The 27,788-nt window shown below is 44.0% G+C and overlaps 5 protein-coding genes across 6 annotated transcripts; 2 read left to right on the top strand and 3 right to left on the bottom strand.

The window, feature by feature from the left end:
• The first annotated feature begins 863 nt into the window (after window positions 1-863).
• On the top strand, window positions 864-2,219 carry LOC108164205. Its single transcript, XM_017299835.2, has 3 exons — window positions 864-1,085; window positions 1,149-1,373; window positions 1,439-2,219. The coding sequence occupies exons 1-3, from the start codon at window positions 1,006-1,008 to the stop codon at window positions 1,938-1,940; spliced, it is 807 nt and encodes a 268-aa protein (XP_017155324.1). The 5' UTR covers window positions 864-1,005; the 3' UTR covers window positions 1,941-2,219.
• Window positions 2,155-3,473, bottom strand: LOC108164204 (D-aspartate oxidase). Its single transcript, XM_017299834.2, has 4 exons — window positions 3,220-3,473; window positions 2,949-3,161; window positions 2,596-2,892; window positions 2,155-2,532 (listed from the first exon to the last, which is right to left on the bottom strand). Exons 1-4 carry the CDS (start codon window positions 3,423-3,425, stop codon window positions 2,220-2,222), a joined length of 1,029 nt encoding a protein of 342 aa, XP_017155323.1. The 5' UTR covers window positions 3,426-3,473; the 3' UTR covers window positions 2,155-2,219.
• A 1,492-nt stretch (window positions 3,474-4,965) lies between these two features.
• On the top strand, window positions 4,966-7,570 carry LOC108164197 (keratin, ultra high-sulfur matrix protein). Its single transcript, XM_017299820.2, has 5 exons — window positions 4,966-5,074; window positions 5,160-5,202; window positions 6,147-6,480; window positions 6,857-7,049; window positions 7,106-7,570. Exons 2-4 carry the CDS (start codon window positions 5,176-5,178, stop codon window positions 6,964-6,966), a joined length of 471 nt encoding a protein of 156 aa, XP_017155309.1. The 5' UTR covers window positions 4,966-5,074; window positions 5,160-5,175; the 3' UTR covers window positions 6,967-7,049; window positions 7,106-7,570.
• A 466-nt stretch (window positions 7,571-8,036) lies between these two features.
• LOC108162641 (beta-alanine-activating enzyme) lies at window positions 8,037-12,091 on the bottom strand. Of its 2 annotated transcripts, XM_017297463.1 has the most exons (6): window positions 11,512-12,091; window positions 11,117-11,455; window positions 10,784-11,065; window positions 10,299-10,729; window positions 8,909-10,233; window positions 8,037-8,847 (listed from the first exon to the last, which is right to left on the bottom strand). In XM_017297463.1, the coding sequence occupies exons 1-6, from the start codon at window positions 11,889-11,891 to the stop codon at window positions 8,434-8,436; spliced, it is 3,171 nt and encodes a 1,056-aa protein (XP_017152952.1). In that variant the 5' UTR covers window positions 11,892-12,091; the 3' UTR covers window positions 8,037-8,433. The 2 variants fall into 2 exon arrangements, with proteins under 2 accessions (XP_017152952.1, XP_017152953.1); XM_017297464.2 differs by lacking the exon at window positions 11,512-12,091 and having other exon boundaries at window positions 10,784-11,061; window positions 11,117-11,247.
• A 98-nt stretch (window positions 12,092-12,189) lies between these two features.
• LOC108162642 (elongation factor 2) lies at window positions 12,190-16,189 on the bottom strand. The gene is made up of 5 exons (XM_017297465.2): window positions 16,084-16,189; window positions 15,221-15,435; window positions 14,626-15,153; window positions 13,599-14,295; window positions 12,190-13,528 (listed from the first exon to the last, which is right to left on the bottom strand). Exons 1-5 carry the CDS (start codon window positions 16,084-16,086, stop codon window positions 12,437-12,439), a joined length of 2,535 nt encoding a protein of 844 aa, XP_017152954.1. The 5' UTR covers window positions 16,087-16,189; the 3' UTR covers window positions 12,190-12,436.
• Window positions 16,190-27,788: the final 11,599 nt, after the last annotated feature.

Genomic DNA, 27,788 nt, shown 5'->3' with positions numbered 1-27,788 from the left:
CGGAATAGATACGCCACAACTGCAGAGGAAGCGATGGGGCAAGCTCAAGTGTCAGCCGTTGCGGGGGAGGGGCATTAAAAGTGTCGCTTGTATTTAAATATCCAATTGTCTCACGGACAAGGATGTGAAACATTTAAAAATGCGCTCCTTTGTCGCTTCATGGGGTGGCAATATATCCTGATACATCCCCATCCCTCAGTCATATTCCGAAGGATACATGGCATTCGAGGCCAAATTCAGTTATCCCCAAATGCCAGATGCCAGACGCCAATTGGTTGTTGCCTGTTTAGTAAATGACACTCGATGGGCTTTGAATTTTAAAAAAACCCAACATCCAAGCGAGCCGAACAGGAATGGAATCCAAGGTGTATGGCTGGACGTGTTTTCACTCCCGAATTTATGTATATCCTGTTGGGGGTGGATTTGGCTTGGTTTCAGTCCAACTGCCACACTCCACACACTCACGAAAGGCCCCACCTAAAATTCCTTTCGCTGCATTTGTTTGTTGTGCTGGAAATTTATTCAAATTGAGACATTAGACAAATTAAATTTACACCTATTTCACTTGATTGTTATCGCCTGTATATCGCATTTAATTATGACATTATTTCGAAAAGGTTTCCTCGCTCAGGACATTTGCATTTTGTTGTACAAATAAACATTTATTTTATTGTTATTCATTGGGGTGGATATTGCAATTTATTCATATCCTGAACAGATGCTTTAAAATCCAAGATGGGTCACGATTTTATTGTATATTATTGCAAATTTTATAAATATATATGATCTCTACATATATCTGGATAAAAGACTAAGCATTCCCGCATCCCAGAAGTATGCTTTGCCTTGACATATTCGATTTATAAACATTCTTTAGACAAAATAGTATCTGTATCAGTATTTTTCGGATTATTTATTTTTGTATTAAATTTTATGTAAAATTCGACAAAAAAACCACCAAATCTTCAGTGTTATCCAAACCTTAGTGAAGGACAGAAACCAGCAATGGACGATATACGCAGTTTGAAATACGAAATCAAATGGGATGAGTACGAAGGGATGCCAGTAACTGACATCAACTTTAAGCAAGTAGAACCCCCGACAGACTGACAGGATGACAACCGTTTCGTTACCACCCTTTACCTCAGGCACTACGACCTGGTGATCGATTTCATGTGGGAAAACTCCTTCCTGAAGAGCTTGGTCTTCGAGGGTCTGGGACTTTTCGAAGTGGAGGGAATGAGGCAGATCTACGCAAACTATGTGCGGCACATTCTGCAGAACGAGTGCTCGGTGATGATGCTCAGTGCAGATGAGACGGAGATAAAGGCTGTGGGCCTGCTCGAATGGATGACAGAGGAGTGGCATTCCTGGTGAGTGGATTCCATCTGCCACCATCTCAATCTCTCTTATAAGAGAATTGTAACTGCCTCTTCAGGGTTTTCCTGCCCTCGTCCATACCCAAGTGCCTGTTCAAGCAGTTGATCATGATGAAGCAGGAACTTGTGGCAGCCACCAAGGAGAATCTTGGCTTAGCCGTCTACGATTCTCTGACCGTCCACGAGATCGGCTTCCCCGACGACCTGTCCCTCAACAGGAACTTCCTCATCTGCATGTTCGACACCTTCGGTGCAGTTGCTCAGCACATGCACATGCCCCGAGTGTGCTTCATAGCCCTGAGCACCGTGGAGCAGGCGGCGGCCAGCGTTGCCGAGTACGACGAAATCGGACGCACCATTTACTCCATCTACAAGGTGGGGAGTAACCGACCCTTCGATATACTCCGTGAGCTGGACGAGATGTACGCCCTGATCTTCGAGCTGCCCGTCAGTCCGATAGTGCATTACATGGATATGCCCGGCTTCGAGGCGTTCCACGAGGCTCTGGCCGCAAAACTGGCCAAGGAGGCCGCAGAGAAGAATGATGATGCGGAATTCTAGATTCTTCTGCTGTAGTAGGATTTTGCTCTCAAGAAATGTGGAGCATATTCTTGGGCTGTTCCCTGTCAGAGTGTGTCGAGTGTCGGACCGTCAGTTCACGTTACCAAGCAGCCAGCGATAAGCTTATCGTCAATACGATCCGTACTATAGTGAACATAAAACAGTATGCACTGCACTCTGTAATTGTGCTGATAATGCCCTGCTTTTGTACACCTTTTTGAGGGGGTATTGGTATTTTAACCAGAAGGAAGAGTCTATTTTGTATACAAATTTTGAACTTTACAACTTTGAAATATTCTTGGCAGCCAGCAGGAGATCGAGAACATCATCGGCACAGCCCCAGCACAGCGTCACCCCACTGCCGCCGTGTCCATAGTTGTGGATGAGCAGCTTCTGGCCACGCCGCTCGGCCTCGAGGCGCAAATTTGCACGTCCTGGGCGGAGGCCAACCCAATCGAACAGCGGCTTGGTGTGGCACAGGCCCGGAACAAACCGACGACAGCCGTCCACAATAAGCTTCTTGTCCTTCTCGCAGACCCTGGTGTTGTAGTCCCTCTCCTGGTGGGTGCCGCCTAGTACGACACTCTCGGTGCTGTGCGAGATGGAAATAAAGGTCATGTGAAAGGAAATCCAAGTATATTAGGTCTGGAAATACTTGGGTATTATATAGTTGCCATCATCGCTCTCATCCAGTACGGCTGAGAACATCCAATTGGCTTTCACTCGGGAAACCTGACCACGCACGGCATAAATCTGATCATCGTTGAGCAATTCGCGGGAGCCCAGACCCGAACAGTTTACAATCACATCGTAGGGCGATTCAGTGATGAATCTCTCCAGATCTGTGACCTTTTGCTGCACAACTGCACCTCCGTTCCGAGCGAAACGCTTCATGAGATACGGCAGTAGTTTCACGGGCTCTGAGGTGTATGTGACAAAGGACAGACCAGATCTAATAGATCGAAAACAGTTAACTAGAGTTCTGAAACGGGTATTCTCTATTCGTACGTAAACTTCACCGATCTGCCTTGATTGTAGACTGCAAGCTGTTCAGCGGTTAGGTCCAGAGCCCCATAAACAATGTCACGCCAGAAATCCTCGACAGTATCCACTGTGGATGTGCTCAGACGGATGCAGGGCACGAGACAAACACCAGCCTCGCCGGCATCCTCGCTTAGCCAGATCTGCTCCAGAAAACTATGCATATTCTTCGACCACTTGCTGTAAAAATAAAACCTTAAGATGGGCTTTATTAGAACTATCAATTGGATTATCCTACTAGACTTTAGATTTTTCCGTGCCACCCAGCAGATAAGGGCCCCAAAGACCCGCCGAGCCATCTCCTGTGGTGTTTGGCGAGAATTCCTCCGAGATGATCGTCACCTTCACAGGGATGCCATTACCCTCCTTTTGGTAGTGCTCCAAGATCTTTATGGCACTGGCGACACCGTTGACGCCAGCCCCGATAACAGCGATGTTCGGCATTCCTCTTGACGTTCCGTTCGGATTGAAAGTTTGGAGCAAACTAAAGAGCTTGCCGCTTATCAGGCAGCTGTAAAAACTCAACTGATGATGATAACAGAGCATTGCTTTGATGTCGATTGCGATTGAAGAATTGTGAGCTTGTTCCGCCCTGGATTACCGTTGCCATTTGAATCAATTGATCTAAACAATATTTGCCTTTCGGTTACCAATAAAAAACGCTCTAACGTTGTGAGTTGCGGCAAGCGCCGCTGCTCTACTTTTATACCCGCTACTCAGTCAGTATAGACATACATATATGATCTTATGATCTATCTATATAATAAAATATAATTTTCACTTAATTACACGTACTATTTTCAAATTAATTTTATTTCTTATTTCACAAATGCGGCCACCTATTTTGGCATAAATTCGAAAATGTCATGGAAAGAAAATCTTTTTCAATTGATAAAGATGTAGCGGTTTGACATTTGAAATTGATGAACCTATTCAGTTGAGCGGCACTGTACGTTTACATGCATTCATATTTTTGATTTTAATATAGCCCTTTAAAGTGTGATGTTCGAGTTGGTTCATATTTGTTAGTTAGTTAACTGTGTTTATTGATTTGGGCTTTCCATAATTAGAGAAAACTCAACCAACTTGCCATGTACTCTGGTCAAAAACGTTTTTCGTTCCATCTTGTGCCACACACTAAATACGTTAAAATAATGTAGAAAGTAATGTAAGTAACTAATGTATATTAAATAAATTGCGAACGTTTCATTTTTACGGTTATTTTCATTTTGTAGGTTAACCTAAATTGTTCTAAAAAAAGCTGCTCAGCATTTGGATTGATATCAATAGAAATGCTTCCACTGTTGCGAGCTTGATATTTAAGCAACTGAAGACATACATACGTATGTACAATGTGTATTTAGCTCAACCACGGAAAAAAAACGATAAATTTAAGGAGATGCTTTTTTAATGGCTATTGTCTTAAATAATCATAAATAAAGAAATATATAAATACTCAACAAAAACAGCTACTAAAAGCTGCACATTATATGAGCGGTAGAGATGGGCATGTTTGGATCGGACTGAAATTTATCCCATATCTTAAATATATGTACATATCATTACAATCAACTGTACTTAGAAGTCTATAACTTAATTTTTGGAATTTTTGCCAGAATATCGGATCGATGTCTGGCCCAATGTGCAATGGAAGAGTCAAGTGGAATCGCTTACGGCAGCTAATACAACCACAAACTATGAAGGATTACAAGCTCCAACTAAGTTCAAGTCTTCACTATCATCGAGAATCACCGAGGGAAGTTGGATAGTTGGACTCTAAACAGGCCTAAGCCAACAAAATGGACTATTGTTTAATGGACAATACTGAGTTAATAGAAAAAAGAGATGAATCTAGCAGAAGCAGAAGAAGTCTATGTGCATATCCCATGATATATAATTGTGTTGTTCAAATTTTGGCCCGTAATCTAGTAATCCTTGCCGGAACGAAAGCAAAAATTAGAAAATGATGTAGCTCTGGAGCTCTCAAAATTTCTCATTCGTTTCCTAACTCTCGATCCAAACATTTCGGCCGACTTCTAAATTTTTTGTAAAAATTCTAAATTTTATTTTTCGGAAAAAACCAACCAAAAATTGTAAGCATACAAATAACTAAGACCCAATTTGTTTTCTTTTTCGATTATGCTAATTGCGCTTATGTCTGTTTGTTTCATCATGCAGCGCTCTAAAGATAATCATGTGCGATCCGTGTGGACCATTCGCGGTAAGTGACCTCGGCTGCAATTGTCTTCGATCCGTACAGCGTATACTGTGTCGCGTACCCCATCCGGTATCCTCCATCCGCATCCGCATCCGCATCTGGACCTGCTACTGGAACTGCATCCGTCGTCGTCGTCCAGTGCTCGCCCAACTGCTACAATGCCGCTCAACTGGATGCGATGCCCCAGTGTCCACCACGCATACCACCACCCTGTCCGGGTTGCATCACGGTCCAGCAGCCGCCGCGGATGATCTGCAAGAAGCAAGTGGTGTTCACGGAGAAGATAGTACCCGAACCGATGGTGGTCAATCGGTGTCGGCAGATAACCATACCCAAGGTGGTGGATGTGACGCGGGTCATTCAGGTGCCGAAGCTCGTGTGGGTGTCGCAGATGGTGCGCGAGCCCCGGGTCATCTACTATCCATCGATGGTACCTGATCCCTATGTGGTGTGCTATCCGAAGCGGATCTGTGAGCCGCGGGAGGTGTGCCAATCGATGCTGTGCCAGCCGAAGCCGCAATTGATAGATGTCCCACCGCCCCGAGAATTCTGCTGCTACCCCAATGGGCCGATCAACTATTTACCGCAGCCACCGTGCCCTTGTGCACCATGCGGTCCTTGTGCTCCATGCGGTCCTTGTGGGCCCATTGGTCCTTGTGGGCCGTGCGGTCCTTGTGGGCCATGCGGTCCTTGTGGGCCCTTGTGCGGCCCAACTGAATCCTGTGGACCCCCGTGTAGACGCTAATGCCACAGTGTGAGCGACATGGGGGCAGTGGACTTGGGTGGAAATACGGTCCCACATGTTGCTCGCTACCCATAGCCCATAGCCCATAACAATAACCCCAACCAAACCCAACCCAACCTCTGACGTGTGTGCTACGATCAAGACAATTGCAGTTGCATCGTAGCCCGCCTGTGGTACTCATTGGCATCCTCTTTCATTACAGCCCCGAGGCTGCCGCAGCCGAGAACTGCGGTGCGGCATCATGTACACAACCTGCGATTGTGTGAAGCGCAATGGGCTCCAGGATAAGTGTCCGCGATCGGCCTGCCAGGGAAGGCCGGCGTGCCTGTGCTTTCCGTACCCGAATTGCGGACCATCCGCATTTCCTTTGCGCTACGCCAATATGACGATGGGCGTGAACAACAAGCGGATGCGTTGTCAAGCAACTGGAGCAGGCGGTGGCGGTGGCGGTGGCGGCGGCGCTTGCGGTGGTCGTGCCGCCGGTGGTTGCTGCTCCGCCGGACCATGCTCATCGCCTGGTCCTTGCTGTGGACCCTGTAATACAACTGCGTGTTGTGGCCCGCACAGTCCTCCATGTGGTGCTCCTTCGCCTATACCTTGCTCTCCTGCGCCGGGCTGTTGCTGTCCCCCCTTGCCCGAGGGTGGTATACCCGATCCTCGGGTCTGGAATTGTTGTAATACCCCCCCATCGTATCCATGTAAGTTCTCGTCCGCCTTGGCCCTGGAGCTGTCCATCCTGGGCTCCTTGTTATTCCTTTCCGCGTGTCGTTTCTTTGTCCTGTCTGTCCGTGCATCGTATGGGACAGCGTAGGGGTGAGGAGCATTCCGCATGTTTGAATACTGAGCGTGCCACAGCACCAACAAACTTGGATCAGAAAAGATCAGTGGTGTAACCTCCGTTGTATCCTAAAGCTCCCTGCTGTGCCCGCTACCTTGCGAGAAAGGAGGAGAACAGGCCCTGTGTTTGGTGTGCGCCCTGTAAAGCCCACTGCTACAATACGCCGCCGAAATGCTGCTGCTAGGACCAGCATCCGATCATCCGAGCATCCGTATTCCTCATTCGGTCCGCACTAGAATCAAGCCCCTCCGTAAAGTCCCGTCCCGCGTAAGTAGGCTAAGTAGCTGTCGTATTCATATATGCTTATTCTCCTTTTCCCTCAGGTGGCTTTTAGGATCGGACAAGCTCTGGCCCTGGTCTGGGAGTGGCTGGGAGGGAGCACTTACACTTATATTAGATACTCCATCCCACGTCCTCAACCATTCCAAACAAAAAACAGTTTGTGATTGCAATGGACATGTTGAAGTGTTTGTTGAGCGCATTTTTGGTGGTAACTAAATTGGAATCAAGTTGAATCCGAAAGGAACCCAGTGGCATTTTGGTCAGAGGTCCGTCAAAAAGAAGAACATCAACGGGGGAGAACAATGCTCGGGCTTCGTGGATGGATGGAAGATGCCAAAAATTCATGATGCGTACATTTTCCACCTCGCATTCCGCATCTTTCTCGACTTTTGCCCTAATGTTTCTCAATTTCGGCATAAAATATATATTCAAAATTATTAGTACATATCAATACATATGTCGAGTTTGGGCACTTTTTTGGCAAATAAATTCACAAACAAGTTCTATTTTTGTTATTTCACTTTAGCATATGTATGTTCAAGAGGGTTTAGAGAAAACTAGTATTATGTGCGATGTATGATTAACTGATTTTATTTTGTCCGTTTTTACCTTAAAAGTATGCAACAACAAAAATGTACAATACAAAAAACACCATTCTGCTCATTTCTGTTCGCCTGGTAGGGCAGATCTGAAAATCGAAAAATCTCGATTTTGATGGCGATTCAAAGTGGTTGTTGTTGTTGTAGTAACTATGTTTTTTGGTCGTGTGACGTCTTCCTGTGATCTGAAAAGTGTTCCTGATGTCCTTATCAAGGATTTGTCTTTTTCTTTCGACCGATTTGGTTATATTTATATTATATTTAGTGTCCGGTGTGGTCGTGAGCTGCCTTTCTGTGCTAGTGGATCGATTAATCCGCTATCGTTTACAACCAGATTGACATTATTTACATCAGGGATAATGCATTTATAATGTTATTTTTTAATTCTTTAAGGAATATTTCTTGTCCGACATGGAGACGCTATATTTTTGTATAATCAGGATAATTAGAAAAACATCAAAGACATTAAGGATTGTTGTGTGAAAAACAAATTTAAAAAATTATTTGAACTTCGCTTAGCCGAACAGTGACAATTGTGCGAGCTCTCCTAGACGTTTCCGACCATACCTAGGCCTATTTCCTTCATGATTAATCTTTAATGTGCAAATTATATACAAAATAATGATTAATATTTAATTACAATTAGATACAAAAAAAAATGTGACCAATGACATCTAATATCATGTCACACTACATAAAATCGTATTTTAACATAATGTTAATTTGCTGGCATGTCGAGATCTACATAAATCCATCTGTATTCACGTGGCCTAGACGCCCAGGCAGTATAGATAATTATCTCGACATCCCACGTAGACTCGCCGGAGGCTCTCTATATAGCAGGAAGTGGAAAATATTTCGCCAGGCAGCTTGGCCGACCACTGAATCTGGCCATTGTGAAAATTCATCAAAACGACGCGGCCATCGGTGGCGCTGCTCCAAACCAAATGGCCGATGAGCTGAATCGTGAGTAGTGTGGGCGTGGCATATATAGGGGCTCCCATATCGACCTTCCATTGGAGTTCGAAGTAGACCGGTTGTCGCACCCGTTCTGTGTTGCATCGTAGGCAATACACATGACGATCGATGCAGCCAAAGACCACAAACGAATAGCCCATGTGTGTGGGTGGCGTCTTGACGACCAGCGAGGAGAAGATGTTGCCCTCTGCAGTGTACGTAGCCATCTGTATATTTGAAATTCAATGATTTCTTAAAGAAATAGAGATTAACTAAAATTTAACTTACAATCTTTCCATTGCCCACATGACACGCATGCACACGTCCAGCCACTTCGGCACACAGGAAATGGCTTGGCTTCGAATCCAGAAGGACAGGAGTGGCGAACAATGGCTCCTTGCACTTTTGCGCCCATTCAACGGATCCGTCGGTGAGAGCGACCCTCGTATAGCCACCGTCCAGTGTGCAGATGACCAGCGACTGTTCATTGGGCAACTCCAGGGGTCTCGCGAATATTGCCTTTTCACCAATCCTCATGCACCAGAGCACTTCCTGCCGCTCGGCGGACAGGCAATACACATTGTAGTCCTCGGCATAGCTGCAGACCACAATTCGGGAGCCGTCGGCCGTCAGCAATGGCTGGGCCTTGATCATGCCGCCAATCTCCACGCGCCACACAATATCGCCAGTGAGGGGATTGAAGCCGTAGAGGCAACCATCATAGCAGCCCACCATGGCCAGCTGCTCGCTGAGGAACGTCACTTTGCACTCAATCCGATCCGGCAGCTTTACGTTGCTCAGCTCGATACCGGTTTGAGGATCGAGGGTGCGCAAAATCTGGGAATGTGCGCCCACGCAAATGTAGCGTTCCTCGTACTGCGACACGGGCGAATCGATGCACTTGCTGAAGTTGACCTTCCAATGGAATTGGAATTTAATCTCCGGCTGCTCGATACGGGTGATGGTCAGACCACAGCTGCCACTGATTCCAGTGGCGCAGTTTACCGTCTTGGTTGGCAACGGTTCCACCGGCTTCAGTTTAGTATTATTTGCCACCAGCTTGGCCGTATCAAGAAAGCGCAGGACGGTGCGCAGTGGAACATTCTCGTCGAGCAGCATCTCGAACAAGTGTCGCTGCTCATCGTCGATGCACATTTGCAGGCCAATCTCTCGACAAATCGTAATGGCATGAAAGGAGGTGCCTCCCGCCTGACGAAAACTCAGATCAAACCCACAGGGCTGGCTGTGCTCCAGCCGTGGCTTCTTGGCCATTCTCTCATTCGATACGTCCACACATTCCAGTCTGTCGTGTAGGAAACTCTTTAATATTTCCTGGGCGGGCTGAGCCAGAGGTATGCACTCTTTGAGCAACAATTCCTTGTCCAATTTCCCATGAACATTGCAGGGGAAGTGCTGCTGATAGATAAATCTGTCTGGCTGCTCCGCATTCAACAGCTTGGACAGTATATCGAAAGTCTGGGCCCGCTGCTGCACCTTGGTCTTAATTTCCAACGTACGTATGCAGCAGATGAGCTTCTGGAGTTCCTCGAGCCACAGGCAAGTAGCCAGCTCTCCGCTGGGCAGACATTTCTCAATTTTACGAGTGATTAAGCCTGGATTTGGGATAACACGACTTGGTTTATATGGAGCTGTATCAAATGAATGTTCCATAACTTACCCAAACTGATGCGATTGCCGGCTCGCTTGACCACATCATTGGCGCGCTCGCCATAGCATATTGTTCCATCCTCCAAGCGGATAACCAGATCTCCAGTTGATCGAAAACAAATGGCAGAGTCCTCTTTCACCTTTTCCACGTCATCGATTTCCGGGATATAGCAACGTCGAGTGGCGCTGCCGATGAAGAGCTCTCCGTGCTCCATATTTCGATCGGTCTGGTATTGAATCCGTATCACCGTTTCGTCATCGATGGGCGTGCCCAGTGGCATTTGCGTTTGCAGGGAATGTAAAATGTGCAGTAGACTCCAACACGATACTTCTGTGATTCCGTAGATGTTGCAAATGTGTTTCTGCAACAGAACAAGTGGGTCCATCCACGTGATCAGCTCTGCACTGGATGGAAATGGTTCACCACCAAGAAGAAGCACTCTGTAATCGATTCAAGGTGGTAAGAACTCCATGAATGGATAAATATACACTCACCTTAGTGTACTCGAGTTACTTAAGATTCGTTCGCGTATTGCAGTTGCTCCGAATTGCCTGAATAGCGAGGGCGTCATCTGCAGAATAGTAATGCCCGTCGTGTTCACGCTGGTGGGAAAAAGCGCACTAAGAACCTTTGATGGGGCTTCCCTCATCGTGTGTTGACTGACCAGTAGGGCGGCTCCGGTTTGGAGTGCGAGAAATAGCTCCACAACAAAGGGATCGAAGGTGCAGGGGGTACCCAAAAAGATTATGTCGGCCATGGAGACATTCAGCTTCTGGCTGACAGAGCATGAGTATCACTGGGCACATTCAGCTTACATATTCACCTACCTGAGCGCCAATACATTGGGAGCAATACATTCATAGGGCACGTGAATCAGCTTGGGAGTTCCCGTCGTACCTGTTGTCGTGATTGTGTAGCACATGTTGGCCGGCAGAGGCTTCTTCGCCTGCACCGGGGGATCGGTAGGAGTGCGTTTCAGCTTGAATAGCTTGTATTCCTCGTTGTAGACCAAACATATGTCGATCCGCTCGAAATATACAGCGCCGACGGACATATGCCCGCTGACCACTAGATAATCGACACCAGCGGTGCACATTTGCCCGTGCAGAGCCTTCGACATCATCATTTTGTCCGTCGCAAAGAAATGGCATTTGTGGTTGAGGATCCTGGAATTTGAAGCGATTAGTTTATGTGTATATTTAACGAACAAATCTCCACCTACGCCAATATCAGAATGCACGAGGACGGCATGTGCTGCGCAATGCGAAAGGCAATCCCAACTCCATTTGGCACCTTATTGCGTCGCAGCCACGCCAGTAGCTTCTCGACGCTGGTCACAGCCTTGGTATAGCTTAGGGGAAAGTCTTTGAGCTCCATGCGCTTTATAACAAAAGGCACATCGCCAAATGCTCTAAGCCGGCTGATGTCATAGAGCCTCTTGGACTCCTCCACACAAGTTGGGCCTATATCAATTTCCGGTTCAGTCTTGACCTCCAGATTGCAGTTATCCGATCCTGAAGCATCCCCTGTGTCATTTTGCGCCGCATCTTCATCTAATTCAGGTTCTATTTTTATTGTTTCCATGTTTACATTTTTCTCCATTTCCGCGGTTGCATTGCTGAAGCTATCGACGGTTTGATATCGCGGTTGTGCTATCGATATGCGGCGGATTTTTTGAATACATTTAACACAAGTTAATGTATTTCAGAATAGAATAAATTGATTCGAATACACTATATTTAAATACATATAGTTTACCCTATTCAATTTTGAAGAGATTCTAATGCGTTGTTGCGGAGCAACTGCCATATCACCTTGGAGCTCTTCTCACCCCACCCCCGGACATTCTATTTTCGTTTCGACCACACCGTGTATTTTGTTTTATATAGACTTAAAGATATAATCATTTACGTGATTTATTATGGTGTTACTGTTATACAATTAATAATCAAAATTTCTTTAAATGTGGTTGTTGTTTCACTTTATTTAAAACGCTGCCAGCGGCCGCAGCGACGTCGATGTTGTAGGGAGTTGCTTAGTTGGGTGGACGCTCGCTTTGATCCTTCTCCTCATACTCTCAGCCAGCATTACGTTGTTTTTGTTGTTGTTGCTGTGGGGGGGATGGTGTTTGTGGTAGCAGCAGCAGCTTACAATTTGTCCAGGTACTGGGAAAGATCGGGAAGACCCTCCTTGAGACCCTTGCGCTTGCGGGTATCCTGGACAATCTGGTAGGGTTTGCTGGCTGGCTCGCACGGGTCACCGGGCAGCACCTGCCAATGGTCGAACACGCACTGGGGGAAGGCCTGTCCTCCGGTGTTGGAGCGCAGATCGGCGGTGAAGCCGAACGACTCGTTGACGGGCAGATATGCCTTGACCACGAACATGGGGGTGCCGACCACCTGGTTCTCCTCGAACACATGTCCACGACGTCTGTTTAGCACACCGTAGATGCCGCCGACGGCGACCTCTGGGCACTGAATCTCGCACAGATACACGGGCTCCATCAGACGGGGACCGGCAGTGATGGCGGCGGCGTACAGGCAACGACGGGTGGTTGGAATGATCTGGCCACCACCGCGATGGATGGCGTCAGCGTGCAGAGTCACATCATAGATGTTGAAGCGGACACCGCGCATGTTCTCGTCAGCCATGATACCCTCCTTCGAGGCCCACTGGAAGCCAGCGACCACGGAATCCTTGATTTCATTGAGGTACTGCACGGACTTGGTGCAATCCAGAACGAAGTTGGGGCCAGTGCCGTCGGGACCGAAGCACCAGATCTTACGGGCCTCAGTGATATCGTAGTCGTACTTCTCGGCCAGATAACGGGCACGAGCCTTGAAGTCGTCCTTGGAGCTCACGTCCCCGTTGTCAATGTCCTCGGGCAGACCGTCGGGCATGGGCAGGGCCTTCATCAGCAGACGGTTGTGCTTGTTGGGGGACTTGGACAGACACATCTGGTCGGACTCGTCATTGACAGTCTCGCGGTAAGACACAACGGGGTCAGACTTCTTCAGGGGAATGCAAGCGTGATCCTCCTCCAGATCCTTAAGGCAAATCTCCAAGTGCAGCTCACCGGCTCCGGCAATGATGTGCTCGCCAGACTCCTCAATGATGCACTGCACCATAGGATCGGACTTGGCCAGACGCTTCAGACCCTCCACCAGCTTGGGCAGATCAGCGGGGTTCTTGGGCTCCACAGCCACGCGCACGACAGGCGACACGGAGAACTTCATGACCTGTGAGAGTTGAGAAGGGGATTAGTAAGATGTCCAATAGTTTCATCAATCAGGATGTGTGTGTGTGTACCTTCATGTTGTGGGCATCCTTGAATGTGGTGATGGTACCGGTTTTGACCAGGAACTGATCGACACCGACCAGACCGCAGATGTTGCCGGAGGGCACATCCTCGATGGCCTCAACATAACGACCCATCATCAGGATGGTACGCTGGATGGCCTTCTCGTACAGATCCTCCTTCTTTCCGGGGGTGTAATTGGGGCCCATGATGCGGCACTTCTGTCCGGTGGCAACCTTGCCGGAGAACACACGGCCGAAGGCGTAGAAACGTCCCTTATCGGTGGTCGGTACCATCTTGGAGATGTACATCATGAGTGGACCATCGGGATCGCAGTTCTTCACGGCAACGGCGGCCTCATCGTCGAGGGGTCCCTCGTACAGCATCTCCATACGGTACTTCTGGGCCACCACGGGCGAGGGCAAGTGGATGGCAATCATCTGAAGCAGAGCCTCACCGGCTGGCAGCCAGGTGCGCATCACAGTCTTAAGCAGAACCTTGCCGTCCTTGTCCTTATCCTCGTGCTTCAGGGTCACACCGATCTTCTCGAGCAGCGTACCGATCTCCTCCTTCTTGTAGTTCATGATGGCATCGAACACCTTGTAGATGGGGTCTAGGATGTACATGCAGAAGGAGCGCTTGTTGTCGACCTCCTTTTGTTTCTGCCATTTCTTAGTCTTGGCGTTGAAGAAGTTCTCACCCCACAGACTGTCGGATAGAAATGGTTTTGAAGTTAGAAATATTGAAGAAACGGTTCCGGCACGCCCCAAGGTGTGGAGTGAATGTAGGGTCGCTGCCTTGGCATGCCTCGTTCGGACATTAGGAAAGCGGTCCCAAGGCAGCGTTTCAACAGCTTCCCAAGTAATTTTCTCTACTTCTATTTTTATAGCACTTGTAGCGCCCTCAGCACGCGCGACTCTAAAAAAGGAGCCCCCGTACGGAGGAACTTTCAAGATGTCGCACGCTCAGCGTCACACGTTTTGTGCTAGAAGCGTGTTAGTGTTAGGAATGGAGTGGGCGACACGAGGGATGACTCACCGGTTCATTAGCTTGACAACATCGATCTTGAACTTTTCGGAGTACATCTCGGAGAACTGCTTGAGGGTGAAGGCCCAGCCGTGCAGACCAGAACCGAAACCGACGGATCCCTTGGATGGGTCCACGCGCACCTCACCCATTGGGCCACCATCGTCGTTGTAGGTGGCAATGATGACGTTCACGTTCTCAACGATACGCTGGAAGGTCTGGTAGAGCTCCTCAGCCTCCAGCTGCAGCTCCAACAAAGCACGGTCCATCTTGTTCATGAACAGAATGGGCTTGATGCGCTCGGCGATGGCCTGACGGAGCACAGTCTCGGTCTGCACGCACACACCGGACACGCAATCGACGACAACCAAGGCACCATCGGTGACACGGAGAGCGGCAGTGACCTCAGAGGAGAAATCAACGTGACCGGGGGAATCGATCAGGTTGATCAAGAAACCCTTGCACTCCTTCTCACGCTGATCGGGTTGGTTGATGAAGACCAGATCCTTCTCCTCTACCTCGAAGTACATGGAGATGGCACTGCAAATACATATAATGGTTAGTCTCGAAAGCACGGTGTGACGCTGCTGGCTTTATCCACGCTTACGTCGACTTGATGGTAATGCAACGCTCCTGCTCATCCTTGCGGGTGTCGGTGAAACGGGTCTCACCGGCCTTAGCACCAGCAATGATACCGGCCTTGGACACGAGCGAATCGGTCAAGGTGGATTTACCATGATCAACGTGGGCAATCACGGACATGTTGCGGATGTTACGCTTCTTGTCCATGAGGCCACGGATTTCGTCGACGGTGAAGTTGACCTAAAAACAGACATTTGTGTGTTGGACGAAGGAGGGAGAGAGAGAGAGAGAGACAGATAGGCGAAGGTGAGAGGAGTTTCGACTGCATATGTATTTATTAAAAATGGCGTCCGCAGTAGAGCAAAACCTTAAAACGCACTCACACACACAAACGCATGCAGAATCCGCAATCATGCCATGGACTTTGAGGTTAGATAAGAACATAAACCACTTGCGTCGACTATTTACAGAAATCACATCACTTACACACGTGTACGTACATATCTATAGGCTATGCATAGGCTATATAATTAGAAGAGGTATTTCATTCTTCTGTGCAAAGATATTTCACAACTCTCACACACTCACACATATGCAGCATTCCCTATTTCGTTTGAATTTTCAATACCAAACTGCATACGTCATTCCTCGACGTCCACTTGCGCTATTTCTTTGTCTTGCATTTCACCAGACCGGACCCCCCACACACACACTCATGCACACACGTATGCATAGCCATAGGACCAGGTAACTGGGTGTCACGTCTGCACTTTCTACGGCCATTCCCACGCACTTTCCCCACCGGCACACCGAAAATATCCGCAGAGAACACGCATACAAATTATCCTGCGCCACTTGCTGCAAATATTATCCATTATTTCCACCTACCATTTTGGATGTTTAGAGATTTTCTCGTGGACCAACTGTAAAAACACTACACGCCTGCACTGGCGTATCGACAGGAAAGAACGGGATGCAGTGTGTCCGCGGTCTTATCGATAAAATATACCGTCCGACCCTCAGAAATATACCTAAACATACCGTCTCATTTTCAAAATATACTGTAAATATACTGAAGAATTCAAGTTCTTGTTTACATATTCCTCGATTTTGATATTCCGTCGAATATTACTAGCTATATAGAACATTTAGACATGCCATCATAATTTTATACACGCCTGCATTGGCGTATCGACAGGAAAGAACGGGATGCAGTGTGTCCGCGGATTTATCGATAAAATATACCGTCCGACCCTCAGAAATATACCTAAACATACCGCCTCATTTTGAAAATATACTGTAAATATACTGAAGAATTCAAGTTCTATTTTACATATTCCTCGTTTTTGATATTCCGTCGAATATTACTAGCTATATAGAACATTTAGACATGCCATCATAATTTTATACGATTGATGAATCAAATTTCTATTTAACTGGTGTATTCTTAATATTTGTTTTTATTGCATTTTGCGTAAAAAGAGGTTTTAGCGAAATAAGTCAAACAAAAAACAAGTAGCGAAATAGGTCAATCAAGACAAACGAAAAAGGAAATTCGTTCATATTGCTCAATTTTGATATTCCATTGAATAATGCTGACTAACTAAATCTCTCAGCAATGACCACATAGTTTTATCTCATTAATGAATAAATTTTCTACAAGATTGGATGGTTTTTAATCCTTGCTTTTATTGTATTTATTGTAAAAAAAGGCTTAAACGAAACAGTTCAACAATAAAAGAGTCGCTATGTTGCGTGTAAGCCGTAGTATAGGCCTTTGTATACCCTATTTTGTTAATTTTATATGAAGATGAAACGTGATTTATAGAGACCTTTTCTCAAATTGATATTCTTAGGCATATTCAAGTTCATTATTAGTATCTTGTGCATATATATCTCGATCCTGATACCTACGGAGTCTTGGATGACAAACATATTCTTTACTCTATAACATCCATTTCCCCCAGGGTATGTGTGCATGGAATTAGCAACATGTTTGCGTATGGAATGGGACTCATTGCTGCTAAGGCGAAACTGCGGCGAATCGGGTATTGCCTATATTTCAAGCTATATAGATGCCCACTTTGCTTTATCCCATAGATAAATACATTTTTTACAAGATTGCTTCTTTTAATTACCTTAATGTATTTTATTTTGACTAAAATACGGTTTTCAAGGAAATGTTGCCGCAACAGTGTGCATGGAATTAGCAACATGTTTTCGTATGGAATGGGACTCATTGTTGCTAAAGCGAACTGCGGCGAACTCAAATTCGATTCAAAAAACGACCAATTCTTTGTTCCGTTGAATAATACTATCTATATAGAATATTTAGCCATGCCCACTCAATTTTGTACGATTGATGAATCAATTCTATACATGATTGGCCTATTCGAAATACTTGCTTTTATTGGATTTCTATATAACATTGAAAATTAAATTAATAGATTGATGAAATTGACAAAAATACCATTTAGCACTAAAAAACACCACATGGTAGCGCGGCGAAAACCAGTTTCTACAGTATGACCCTCAGAACAGCACCGAAATATACGGTCTCATTTTAAAAATATACCGAGTGGTGCGCGCCAAATCTAACTTTTTTTAATGTGAGCGACAAGGATTTAAATGTTGTCAACCGGGCCATTACCGATTCAACAATTACGACGATTCCCTCAATTTTGATCTTCCGTCGAATATAAGCTATATGGAAGATTTAGCCATGCCCACATAATTTTATACGATTGGTGAATCAATTTTTACTTAATATGCTTATTCTAAATACTTGCTTTTATGGATCTTGGCTAAAACAAGGTTTAAACAAAATAGTTCAACAAGAAAAACAGTCGCAATGTTGCTGATATTTGAAGACATGAAGGCCTTTGTTTACCCTATTTCGTTTATTTAATATAAAGATCCTGTTTTCATGCATATGATTATTATTCTTGGTCTCTGTAGAAAGACGCTGAGCTGCAAAATATCGTTGAAATAGGTTTAAAACAGGGACAAAATTGTTTTTGCATTAATTGGAGCCTGGGATGATAAACATAAAAAAAATCACAAACAATAAAAATCAGAAATAATCATTATTCAACAAAAATTATTATTATTTTATGAAAAAAATTATTAAAAATTAAAAATAATAATTATAAACAGAATTATACAATAAAAATCAAAAATAATAATAATATAATACATTTTTTGATCCAAAAATAATAACTATTCAACAAAAATCAAGAATAACAATTCTAATTGAGCTGAAAAGGGACATTGTGGCGAGGAAATCCCAAAAAAGTCCCACCAAACTTGAGCGCCAAATAGAAATTGTTTAAAAGTGACTGAGCGAAAAGGATTTAAATGCAACCCATTGGAATAAATGATGCACGTAAACACGATTTGTGGGAGAAAATTAAAAAAACCAGCGTATGGAAGTTTTTATATAATAATAATAATAATAATCACGATATCTTTCACCTGAACTGTGCCAAAATGATTCAATTTTCATTATTCCTTCCTTTCCTTGGTCTACAATTGGTCTCCGTCAAGGATTGGAAACCATATTCTTCGATTTTGATATTCAGAGGAATTTTACCAGCTAGATAGATTTTTTAGCCCTGCCCACATATGTAGTTCTATCACATTGACGGATACATTTTCTTTGCAGAATGTTAAGGGACAATGATGCTCGATTTTTCGATACATATTACATATGTATATCCAGGCCTGGTGGATGATCTTGGTGTAATACTAGTAAGCTTGGTGTAAGCTAAAGTTTTCTGAACACATTTCCACCATGGAAAAAAGCCCATGGGCGTGATCAATTTGTCGACCCCTATATAACAAAGATTCTCTATACCTCGCTAGTTAATCCGATTTTAGTATACGGCTTTTGTGTACGGTGCCCTCAGTACAAAGTACACCAGGAATAGGCTTCTTGGGCTTGGGCGTATAAAATGAGTAAGACCAAATGTCGTTGATGGTAAGATTTGTATCTAATTTTCTGGTGCTTATATACCTGAACAGTAACATAGAACCATTTGCTGGGATCAGCAAAGGTTACTATTATGTCGAGAAAAACCTGCAAAGAAACTGCTTTGACGACTTTGAATCTTGTGACTAAGTATCTCATAATAAACTAAGTATTATTATATTATATTATACTTTTCGGGGACGTATAATAATGATAATAGTGCGGCCCCTATCGGCGGTTTCTTGCAGTGGTGACGTACTTAGTTATGCTAAATTCTCGTCAGGCGTCGCCGTTGCAGTTTTACATATTTTCTGTGTATTTTCCGTAGTGTAGCAGAAGTTCAAGAAACAAAAAATATACTTTTATAAATTTTAATTTTAATTTTTTTATTCATTTATCGGATAAAATAGTTTTTTAAAAGCTCAACAGAGACATAGTTAATTCTTAATAAAAGAAACATTATTACTTAAACAAATTCAATTTCCTTGTGAATTTATAGACCAATCAAGTCGCAGATTGAGTGACAAGCAACAGATATAATTTTCACTCAAGTCTTTTCCCACCTAAATGCTTGATTTGGGTGATGAGTATTACACGGTTTCTGAAAGACCTCAAACAAAGAATAGAATATCCATTCTCCTCCCATCACAAAGCCAATTGCTCACATCCATCATAGATAAAATCAAATGTAAGAAATCAGTTTGGTATGAGAAGAACGATTACAGGGTATATGTATGTTTAACTTAGTCCGTCGACGAATGTTGACAGTGTTGCGACAACTCGCTTGATGTTGATTACAAAATACAAGGAAACATTACCCCTTCATAAGATTCATGTTCAGAAACACGTTCTTTTCAGCAGATGTTGAGCAACATTCTATTCTTAGCCACGTTACCCCTTAATGTTGAGACTCTCCAACTGAGTGCTGCAGCAGCATTGCCCCTTAATGTTGAGCAACAGTCACCAAGCAACAATGGTGAAAACAATTTAAACTCAAGGAAATCATTTCACTCAAACTGTGCAACAAGGCTGCTGGCAACACTTTGAATCTGTTGCTGGCAACATGTGATACGAACTCAAACTCCACGAACCAAAATCGGTCGGAACTCCACTCCAATTGGACGAAATTTTCTAACGTTATGCTGTCGTTACGTTGACCCTCAGATCAAAATTTCGCGACTTTCGGACTCCTCCGACCTGACGACTGACTGATGAGGCGGCCTTAAAAAGGCGAAAAAAAAAATGTTAATTAGCCGCATTTGTTTGTTTAGCCTCTTCCCCCACTCTTCCCTTCCCCCTGAAGCATCTCTCGCTCTCCGTCGAGCGCCACTCTTTAATTAGTTATTCATATTGTATTTTATCTCATGGACACCGCGAATATTTCAAATGAGAAAATTCTTAACTGAACTTTTTATCTCAGGGATGGAAGATCTAGTGAAGATCTAATACGAATTTCCGTACAACGAAGTTTTCAATATAACGAATTTATTTCCAGGACACTGCATTGCTATATTCTGCAAAAATGAATTCTATATTCCGAATTTTCCGTAGAACGAATTCTTCTTGAAATTAGCTGTATGGATGTTCGACTGTACACCTAAAATTTGTGCTCAGCTCAAGAAGTAGAGCTGATTTCAGGTTTCAAAGATCTTCTAGGTAAAAATCGTCAAAGCAGCAGAGGAATAGATTCAGGGACCCTCGGAACAATGGGCCAAAAGCGTTTCCTTAGCTGAATCCAGCTAGAAGAGTAAAGTTTTGTTAAAAATAAGCTCTGAAATGATCCAGACACTTCGAACCATTTCGAACCTAAATAAAGTTATAAATAAATGTATGTTTCATTGCAAACAATTGCTGGCTCTTAGAGAGTTTTTGTCTCCAGGGGAGGGAATTATCTGAAACATTATTTCCTACCATTAGATTTGAATAGAAGTCTCCTTTTACTTGCGGCTTAATAACTTTCGCTCAAAAAAAGTACGGCGACCCTGGGATTCATCATCTTCCATTTTTCTGTCACGTTCGACTCGAGGTCGCCGTCACCCTCTTCGCTCCATCTGCGTGTGGCCTTCAATGTTGAAAATTACGAATATCTTTTCAGCTTTTGCACTCTCACACTCACCTCCGCGACGTCTTCTGGCGCCATTTATTCGGCGGAGAGAAGAAAAACTCAGACAAGCAGCGGAGAAAAATTGGGTTATGCTGCGTTCAAGAAAAGTGAAATTAGCATAAAGTTCTTTCCCGCTCCCTTACTTTTTTACTGTGTGCGTTTCTCTTTTCACTTTCTGGGGAAACTTTCAGCAATGTCCTTTGCTTGTCTCTGAGCGTTTTGTTTGTAATTCCTTGAGTGTCGTATTGGCCCATGTTTATGGCTCCTCTTACTGTTGCTGCTTCAGTTGCTGGTGCCTCTGTTGCTGGGGCAATCAACTAGATGGCGGACCACTGCTCAAGGCATTAGTCTCTTGTTAATTTCTTGATGCCCCATTGTCTAATTTTTCTACTCTGCGAAAGAACTTTGTATATTTATGCAAACGATGGGAGCCAGTGGGACTTTCCGAAAGGATTGTGAAAACTTTTTAGGGAAAGTTTTTAATGGAAATCTATAAATTTTGAAGGTGTGAAAAATCTTTAAGGGAACAGTTCTGTTCTCTCTGTAGAAATGGAAAATGATATTATTAGATAGTAAAGTTTTTAATAATTTAAGTAATATTATAATATTAATTTAATTTAATTTAATAAAATTGAATTCTTTTGAACTTCTCTACTACGAACTTCCGTACAACGAACTTCTTTATATAATGAGTTTATTTCCAGAACACTGCAATGCTATATTCTGCAAAAATGAATTTCGTATTACGAATTTTCCGAAAACGAGTTCCCCTTGAGATTCGCAATTTGGAAGTTCGACTGTACAATGTTCTGTACCTACCTTATGATTCTGAGCAGATCTAACGATCCGTTTGTAAATGGAGGATATAGAAATACGAATCGTGAGGCTGAATAAAGAATGCATCTACAGAATGCAATATATCTACATAATGTTTACTTTCTAAGAATGAAAGCGCTAAGTTCTCTTTAATAAAGAGACCTACAGAGTTAAGAGATATGCTCCATAAGAAAGGCAAATGTTATGAATATAATTAATGATCACGGAAAGGGTAATTAATTCGGTCATATATTTGGATAAAATAAGAAGAAGATATCATTTCCAGTTCCATCATTGTTTTATTTTGTAAAAAATATATAAATCTATAAAATATTGAAATTGACACTAGTACTCGAACTCGGATATGCGATACGGATGCGGCACTTAATTTATTTAATTAGAGCCCTCACGTGTGCTCGAAGCATATTGAAAATCAGTATATGCAATAAATATATTCATACTAATTAGCTTTAATTTATTTAGTAATTATAATTCAATTTTGTGCCTTAATTCAACGGACAACAGAGAGGCCGTGTCAGGCCGTGGCATACGTGGCAGTGAGCAAACAATATCCGACGCAGACGCGGTTCGGTATTTTATATAGTTTTTGGCATGTAAAATGTAAAATTCAATGGGAATTGTTAATGGCACACACAGACACTACACACACCCACACACAGATACAGCAGATACTCAAAATTATTGCATGTAATTTATTAATGCCGCCGTGTGTGGCACAATTTGTTTCATGAAGCATGTAAAATGGATTTAACGCCCTTCTGATAAGGTGACCGAGACAAAGGGAGGGTGAGAGAGGTAGAAAGAGAGATAGAGATACTAGGAGAGAAAGAGAGAGGGAAAGAGAGAGTGCTGACTGGACATGAAACAAGGATTGGCTTTAACCAGTTTTCAAACTACGAGTAGCATTCCGTACGGGTACTGGTACTCTGCGTACAACAATCCGGCAGCATATTGAGCGACTAATTAAAAGTGCCAACTGTACAAGGATGTATGTCGCTCCTTTTACAGGGCAGAACTCTTATACTCCTGCTCCTGCTCCTCCTCTTGGTCCACTTCCTTCCTGTAGCAGAACAGCAAAGAGACAAGAGAGCTAACATGCCAACAGATGTGACAACAAGTTGCAGAGGGAAATTGACACGAACACGAGAGCACATCGACAATCCTTAGGATGACAAGGGGATCAAAGGATTATGCCCAAAGATATGGGAAAGCAAGGATAGTATCTCAAAAGGTAGAGCAGATTGTACAGAGTACGATTGAAGGTAATCAATCATAGGTAGCAATATTTATCCAAACGGCACTGGCATCAAAATGGTTCCTGGATTCTTTCCACAGTTTTCCCCCAAAGGGATAAATAAAAAATTGTAAGATTGATTTCAGCACTCCAAAGATCTTTAAAAGGACTTTGCTTGAAAAGAGTATTATCGTTTTCCACGGGACACTGGACAACCTTCAATCAGTCGCTAATTGATCCGTGACGAGACATTTTTGAATGCCACTCACGTTCAATTTTCAATTATTGCCACACAAATGAAGCCGATAAATTTTTAATTGAACACACAACACACATTTCAGTAGAATGTGGAATGGCCAAATGGGATTAATTATTCATTTGTAGCAGTTTTTCGCCGCAGCACTTTTTCGAGTGGGGCGGGGGCCAAGAACTCTTGAACTCCACTTTTGACCTCCATTCAGGAGCACTGTGGAATTGTGCTCAACTTTTGGGTTGACTTCCTTTTGGGAGTCCAGTACCCCTTAAAGGACCTCCGCGCCTGCAACCCCTTTCCCCACCCCGCCCCTTCGGCGCACTAGCCAATTTTCCAAAGTTAAATTCTAAACAAATTTAATTGAAAAACTTTTGCATTTGGGGAATGGTTCAGATTTCGGGCCAAAGGAAGAATCGGACGGACCCAAAAATGGATACAAGTGCATATGAAATTGTTTGGCAGTTGTTGCAGTTGCAGTTGCACTTGCTGTGGTACGGTACTTTCTGGCATTACTATTATTATTTCTTTCTTCTCTCTCTCTCTCTCTCTCTCTCTCTCTCTCCGGGATTTCTTTTCATTTGTCGCGATTCACTCGGGGGACGGGACTGCCATTGGGGACCCGTTTAGCATTTAGTTGTTGGCTTCCAGTTGATTCTTGCTTGGGTATTTTTCCTTATTTAATTATTTGCTAGATGTTTTTTGGCCAAAAAGTCACCCAAGGAACGAGCTGCGAAAAACTTTTACGAAAATGGAAATTATAAGTTTTTCCGCTGCTTCAGAGCTGGAGGAGGAGGAGGATGGGTAGATCTTTTTCTCATTTCGGGCATTGGTTCTGGCATTTTCCTCATTTTAATTTAAACATTTTCGCGCGGAAATAATTTCACAATTTTGGCAATTCAAAAAAGGTAGTATTTTTGGAATTTCTACCAATGGAAGATCCCTTAAAGGTTCGGTCTACTTCGCATTGTTTAAAATCTGTGCTTAAATCAAAGCCAAAGCTCCCAGTGCCATCGATTGTTCAGTGTACGAATTCCCTCTGTATTTTCTTTAGTATCTATATTATTTTCAATCAGTAGAGAAATACACATACACACAGACAGGGGGAGGAGGCACTCATACAGTAGCCACTCAGACATTTAGATCGTTTCGATATATGGAAATGGAGATGAATCGGTGGCCATTCAACCATAAAATGCCGTTAAGTTGGCCCAGATGTCTCTCTCTCTATGTGTGTGAATCTGTGACACTGTGTGTGTGTGTGTCGCATACACATATATACATAATATATTTATATTGTAAGTACATACATGTATATCCATGTATTTTTCGGTTCCAACGTGGCACAAACCATTCAAAGATTTATATGAAAACTCAAGGATCAAGTTGCAAGAGAAGCTCTGCCTTGTGCCACAGCTGATTCTGCTTCTTGCCACTGTTTGGATGATTCATATGTGTGTGTGTGTGTGTATGTGCGTATCTATGTAAGCATGACATTTACCAGGCTGCAAGTGGCTGCTGCAAAAGTTGCATACTCTTGTACGTACGCATTTGCCACACAAGCTGTTGAGAACCGAGTTATGTCCTTGCGCTGTAATACACAAATGCATATGCAACGTGGAACGAGTGTACAGTGGAAATAGCTCTTAAGGGATCCACTTAAGCCTCGAATGAATCCTGAATCTATGAGTGCACAAAAACCTTCAAACAATGTAAAGATGGAATCGAAGAAAAAATTCGAGAAATTCAAGCCAATTTCTCTGTTTGATCATTTCCCTAATATCCAAGTCCCACTGTAGTTCGCATGAATATATTCCGATTCATGCTGCATTTTCCTTGGGGGAAATTCATTTTTTTCTTCTTTATATTTCATTTTAATTTCCACTTGTGAGTGTTGACTTGAATTTCTGGCTCTCTGTCTGTCTGTCTGGTGGACAGACGCCCCATAATGCATATTTCCACAGCCATGTCGCTGGCATCGCCGTCTTCTCGGTTTCCCCCGAAAACGAAGGGAAAAGTGAAAAATTCTGCATGTGAGAGATATCTGCATCTTCCGTTTCGTTCTTGGCGCCAGGTTGTTGTTTCTTTTACTTTTCCTTCTTTTTATTGGGTCTGTGCCCCACTTTGTCTCCTCTTCTGACTCTTGCAACTTTTTGTGCTTTGTTTTTGCCTGCAGATTCGTCATGTACGGGGAAAGGGAAGTGAAGTGCTGTGCTGCTCTGTGCGGTACCACACTTGAAAACTACTTTTACTTTTGTGTACAGTGTACGGGGCGGCAACACTGTATGTAAGTTGCAGCTGCCGCATCCCCCCCCCTATATTTACAAGTTTTTGGCTTTCGTTCGCCGCCTCTCATATATCGGCAGCATTCTTCGTGTGAAGCCCCTTGAAGGCTTCAAGTTCTGTTTGTCATCAGAGGCATCGTCTCCGTTGTCCTTTTGGGCTCTTCATCTGCTTGTGCCATTTATCTATGTCCCTCCAACTCTCCTTCCTGCCAACTGCGAGCTGTGTGTGTGTGTGTTCGTTCAATTAATGCCTGAAGAGGCTATAGGCTTGAGGCAAAATGGAGACAACAGAAACATGGCTGACATCACCATAAAACCATAAGGCAACAAAGATCAATGGACACAATAAAAGTAGCTCTACTCTCCGATGATTTTTGAAAGATAATATAGATGAAGAATTTTTTTTTTTTTTTTTTTTTTTTTTTGTTATTAAGCGTTGAATCCGTACATTGCATATAACGTATCTTAACATCACTGGTAAATAATATTGGGGTAGCCAAACCTAATGCTAAATGCGAGAGGACTTAAAAAAAAAATAATATTATAATATTGGGAGGGAAACTTAGAGTTGGCCAATAGTTTTGGCAAAACCCAATCTCTTCAACCGCCTCAAAGGCCTGGCAGGTAGTAATCGTCTGGCGAGCATACTATGGTGTCTAATTAGCCTGTCACTGTATCTGCTGGTGTGCCTTCCAATCTGCTCCTCTACTGTATGCAGATTCAAATCCCGATGTAGGGTGGAGCCGCGCACGTACCAAGGGCAGTTCGTTATTTGCCTCATGGCGCGATTCTGCAAGACCTGTATCCGTTTATAGTTCGATTTGGCAGCTATACCCCAAATCTGCACACCGTAGAGCCAGATCGGGGCTACACAGTGTACATAAACTGCTCTTTTGGCTCTCAGTGACATGGTGCTTCTTCTGTTAATCAGCCACCGCAATTGCTGCATTCTTTGCCCACATTTACGAGCCGTAGCTTTCAAGTGTGGACCAAAAGTAAGACGCTTATCAAGGGTGATACCGAGATACTTTGCTTGCTCTGGTTGGTCCAAAGTTACGCCTTCAAACTTTATGGGTGGGGTGTGGTCTATGAGCGCTTTCAGGGTGAAGCATGGATTGGTGGTCTTCAGTGGGTTGACTTTTAAATTCCATCTTTTGCACCAAGCTGCCAAAGAGTAGAGGTACTCTTGGAGACCATCTGCTGCCTCAAGGCGGCACTTGGAGCTGTAGAGCAGTGCTATATCGTCCGGGTAGGTAGCAAGCAGAGCCTTACGGGGGGCCTCCATGTGTTGCTCGCTTGGGGAGGGTAGATCTGCAGTATAGATAGAGTAAAGCAGCGGGCCAAGGACGCTGCCCTGTGGAACTCCAGCTCTCATTTGGCAAGGTGTTGAATGTGTGTTCCTGAACCTGACCATAAACTGACGTCCTTCCAAGTATGATCGTAGGACACCGTAGTATGGTGCTGGGAACAGTTTTTTAATTTTGCTCAGTAGGCCGATATGCCAAACTCTATCGAAGGCTTGCTGCATATCAATGAAGACTGCATTGCAGTATTCTAGATCATCATAGGCCTGTAGGATGTGTCCTGCCAATCTGTGGACTTGCTCCACTGTGCCGTGTCCCTCCCGAAAGCCAAACTGGTGATCCGGCAAGATACGGCATTCCTTGATTATACTACCAAGACGATTGGCAAGAAGCCTCTCCCATACCTTAGGAAGACAAAAGACTTATTGGCCGATACGACTCAGGGTCGTCCTCCGGTTTTCCAGGCTTATGGATCATCAGGATTGTTGCTATCTTCCACTGCTTAGGGAAAAACTGCATCCTTAACATGGCGTTAAAAATGAGCACTATGTAGAGTATCGCCCGAGTAGGCAATGCTTTCAGTGTGGAATTGCACACTCTGTCAATGCC

This window comes from Drosophila miranda, chromosome 4 (genome assembly GCF_003369915.1).
Source record: "Drosophila miranda strain MSH22 chromosome 4, D.miranda_PacBio2.1, whole genome shotgun sequence".
Lineage (NCBI taxonomy): Eukaryota > Metazoa > Arthropoda > Insecta > Diptera > Drosophilidae > Drosophila > Drosophila miranda.
Note: the sequence above shows the minus strand (reverse complement) of the source record. Positions and strands in the feature narration are given on the sequence as shown.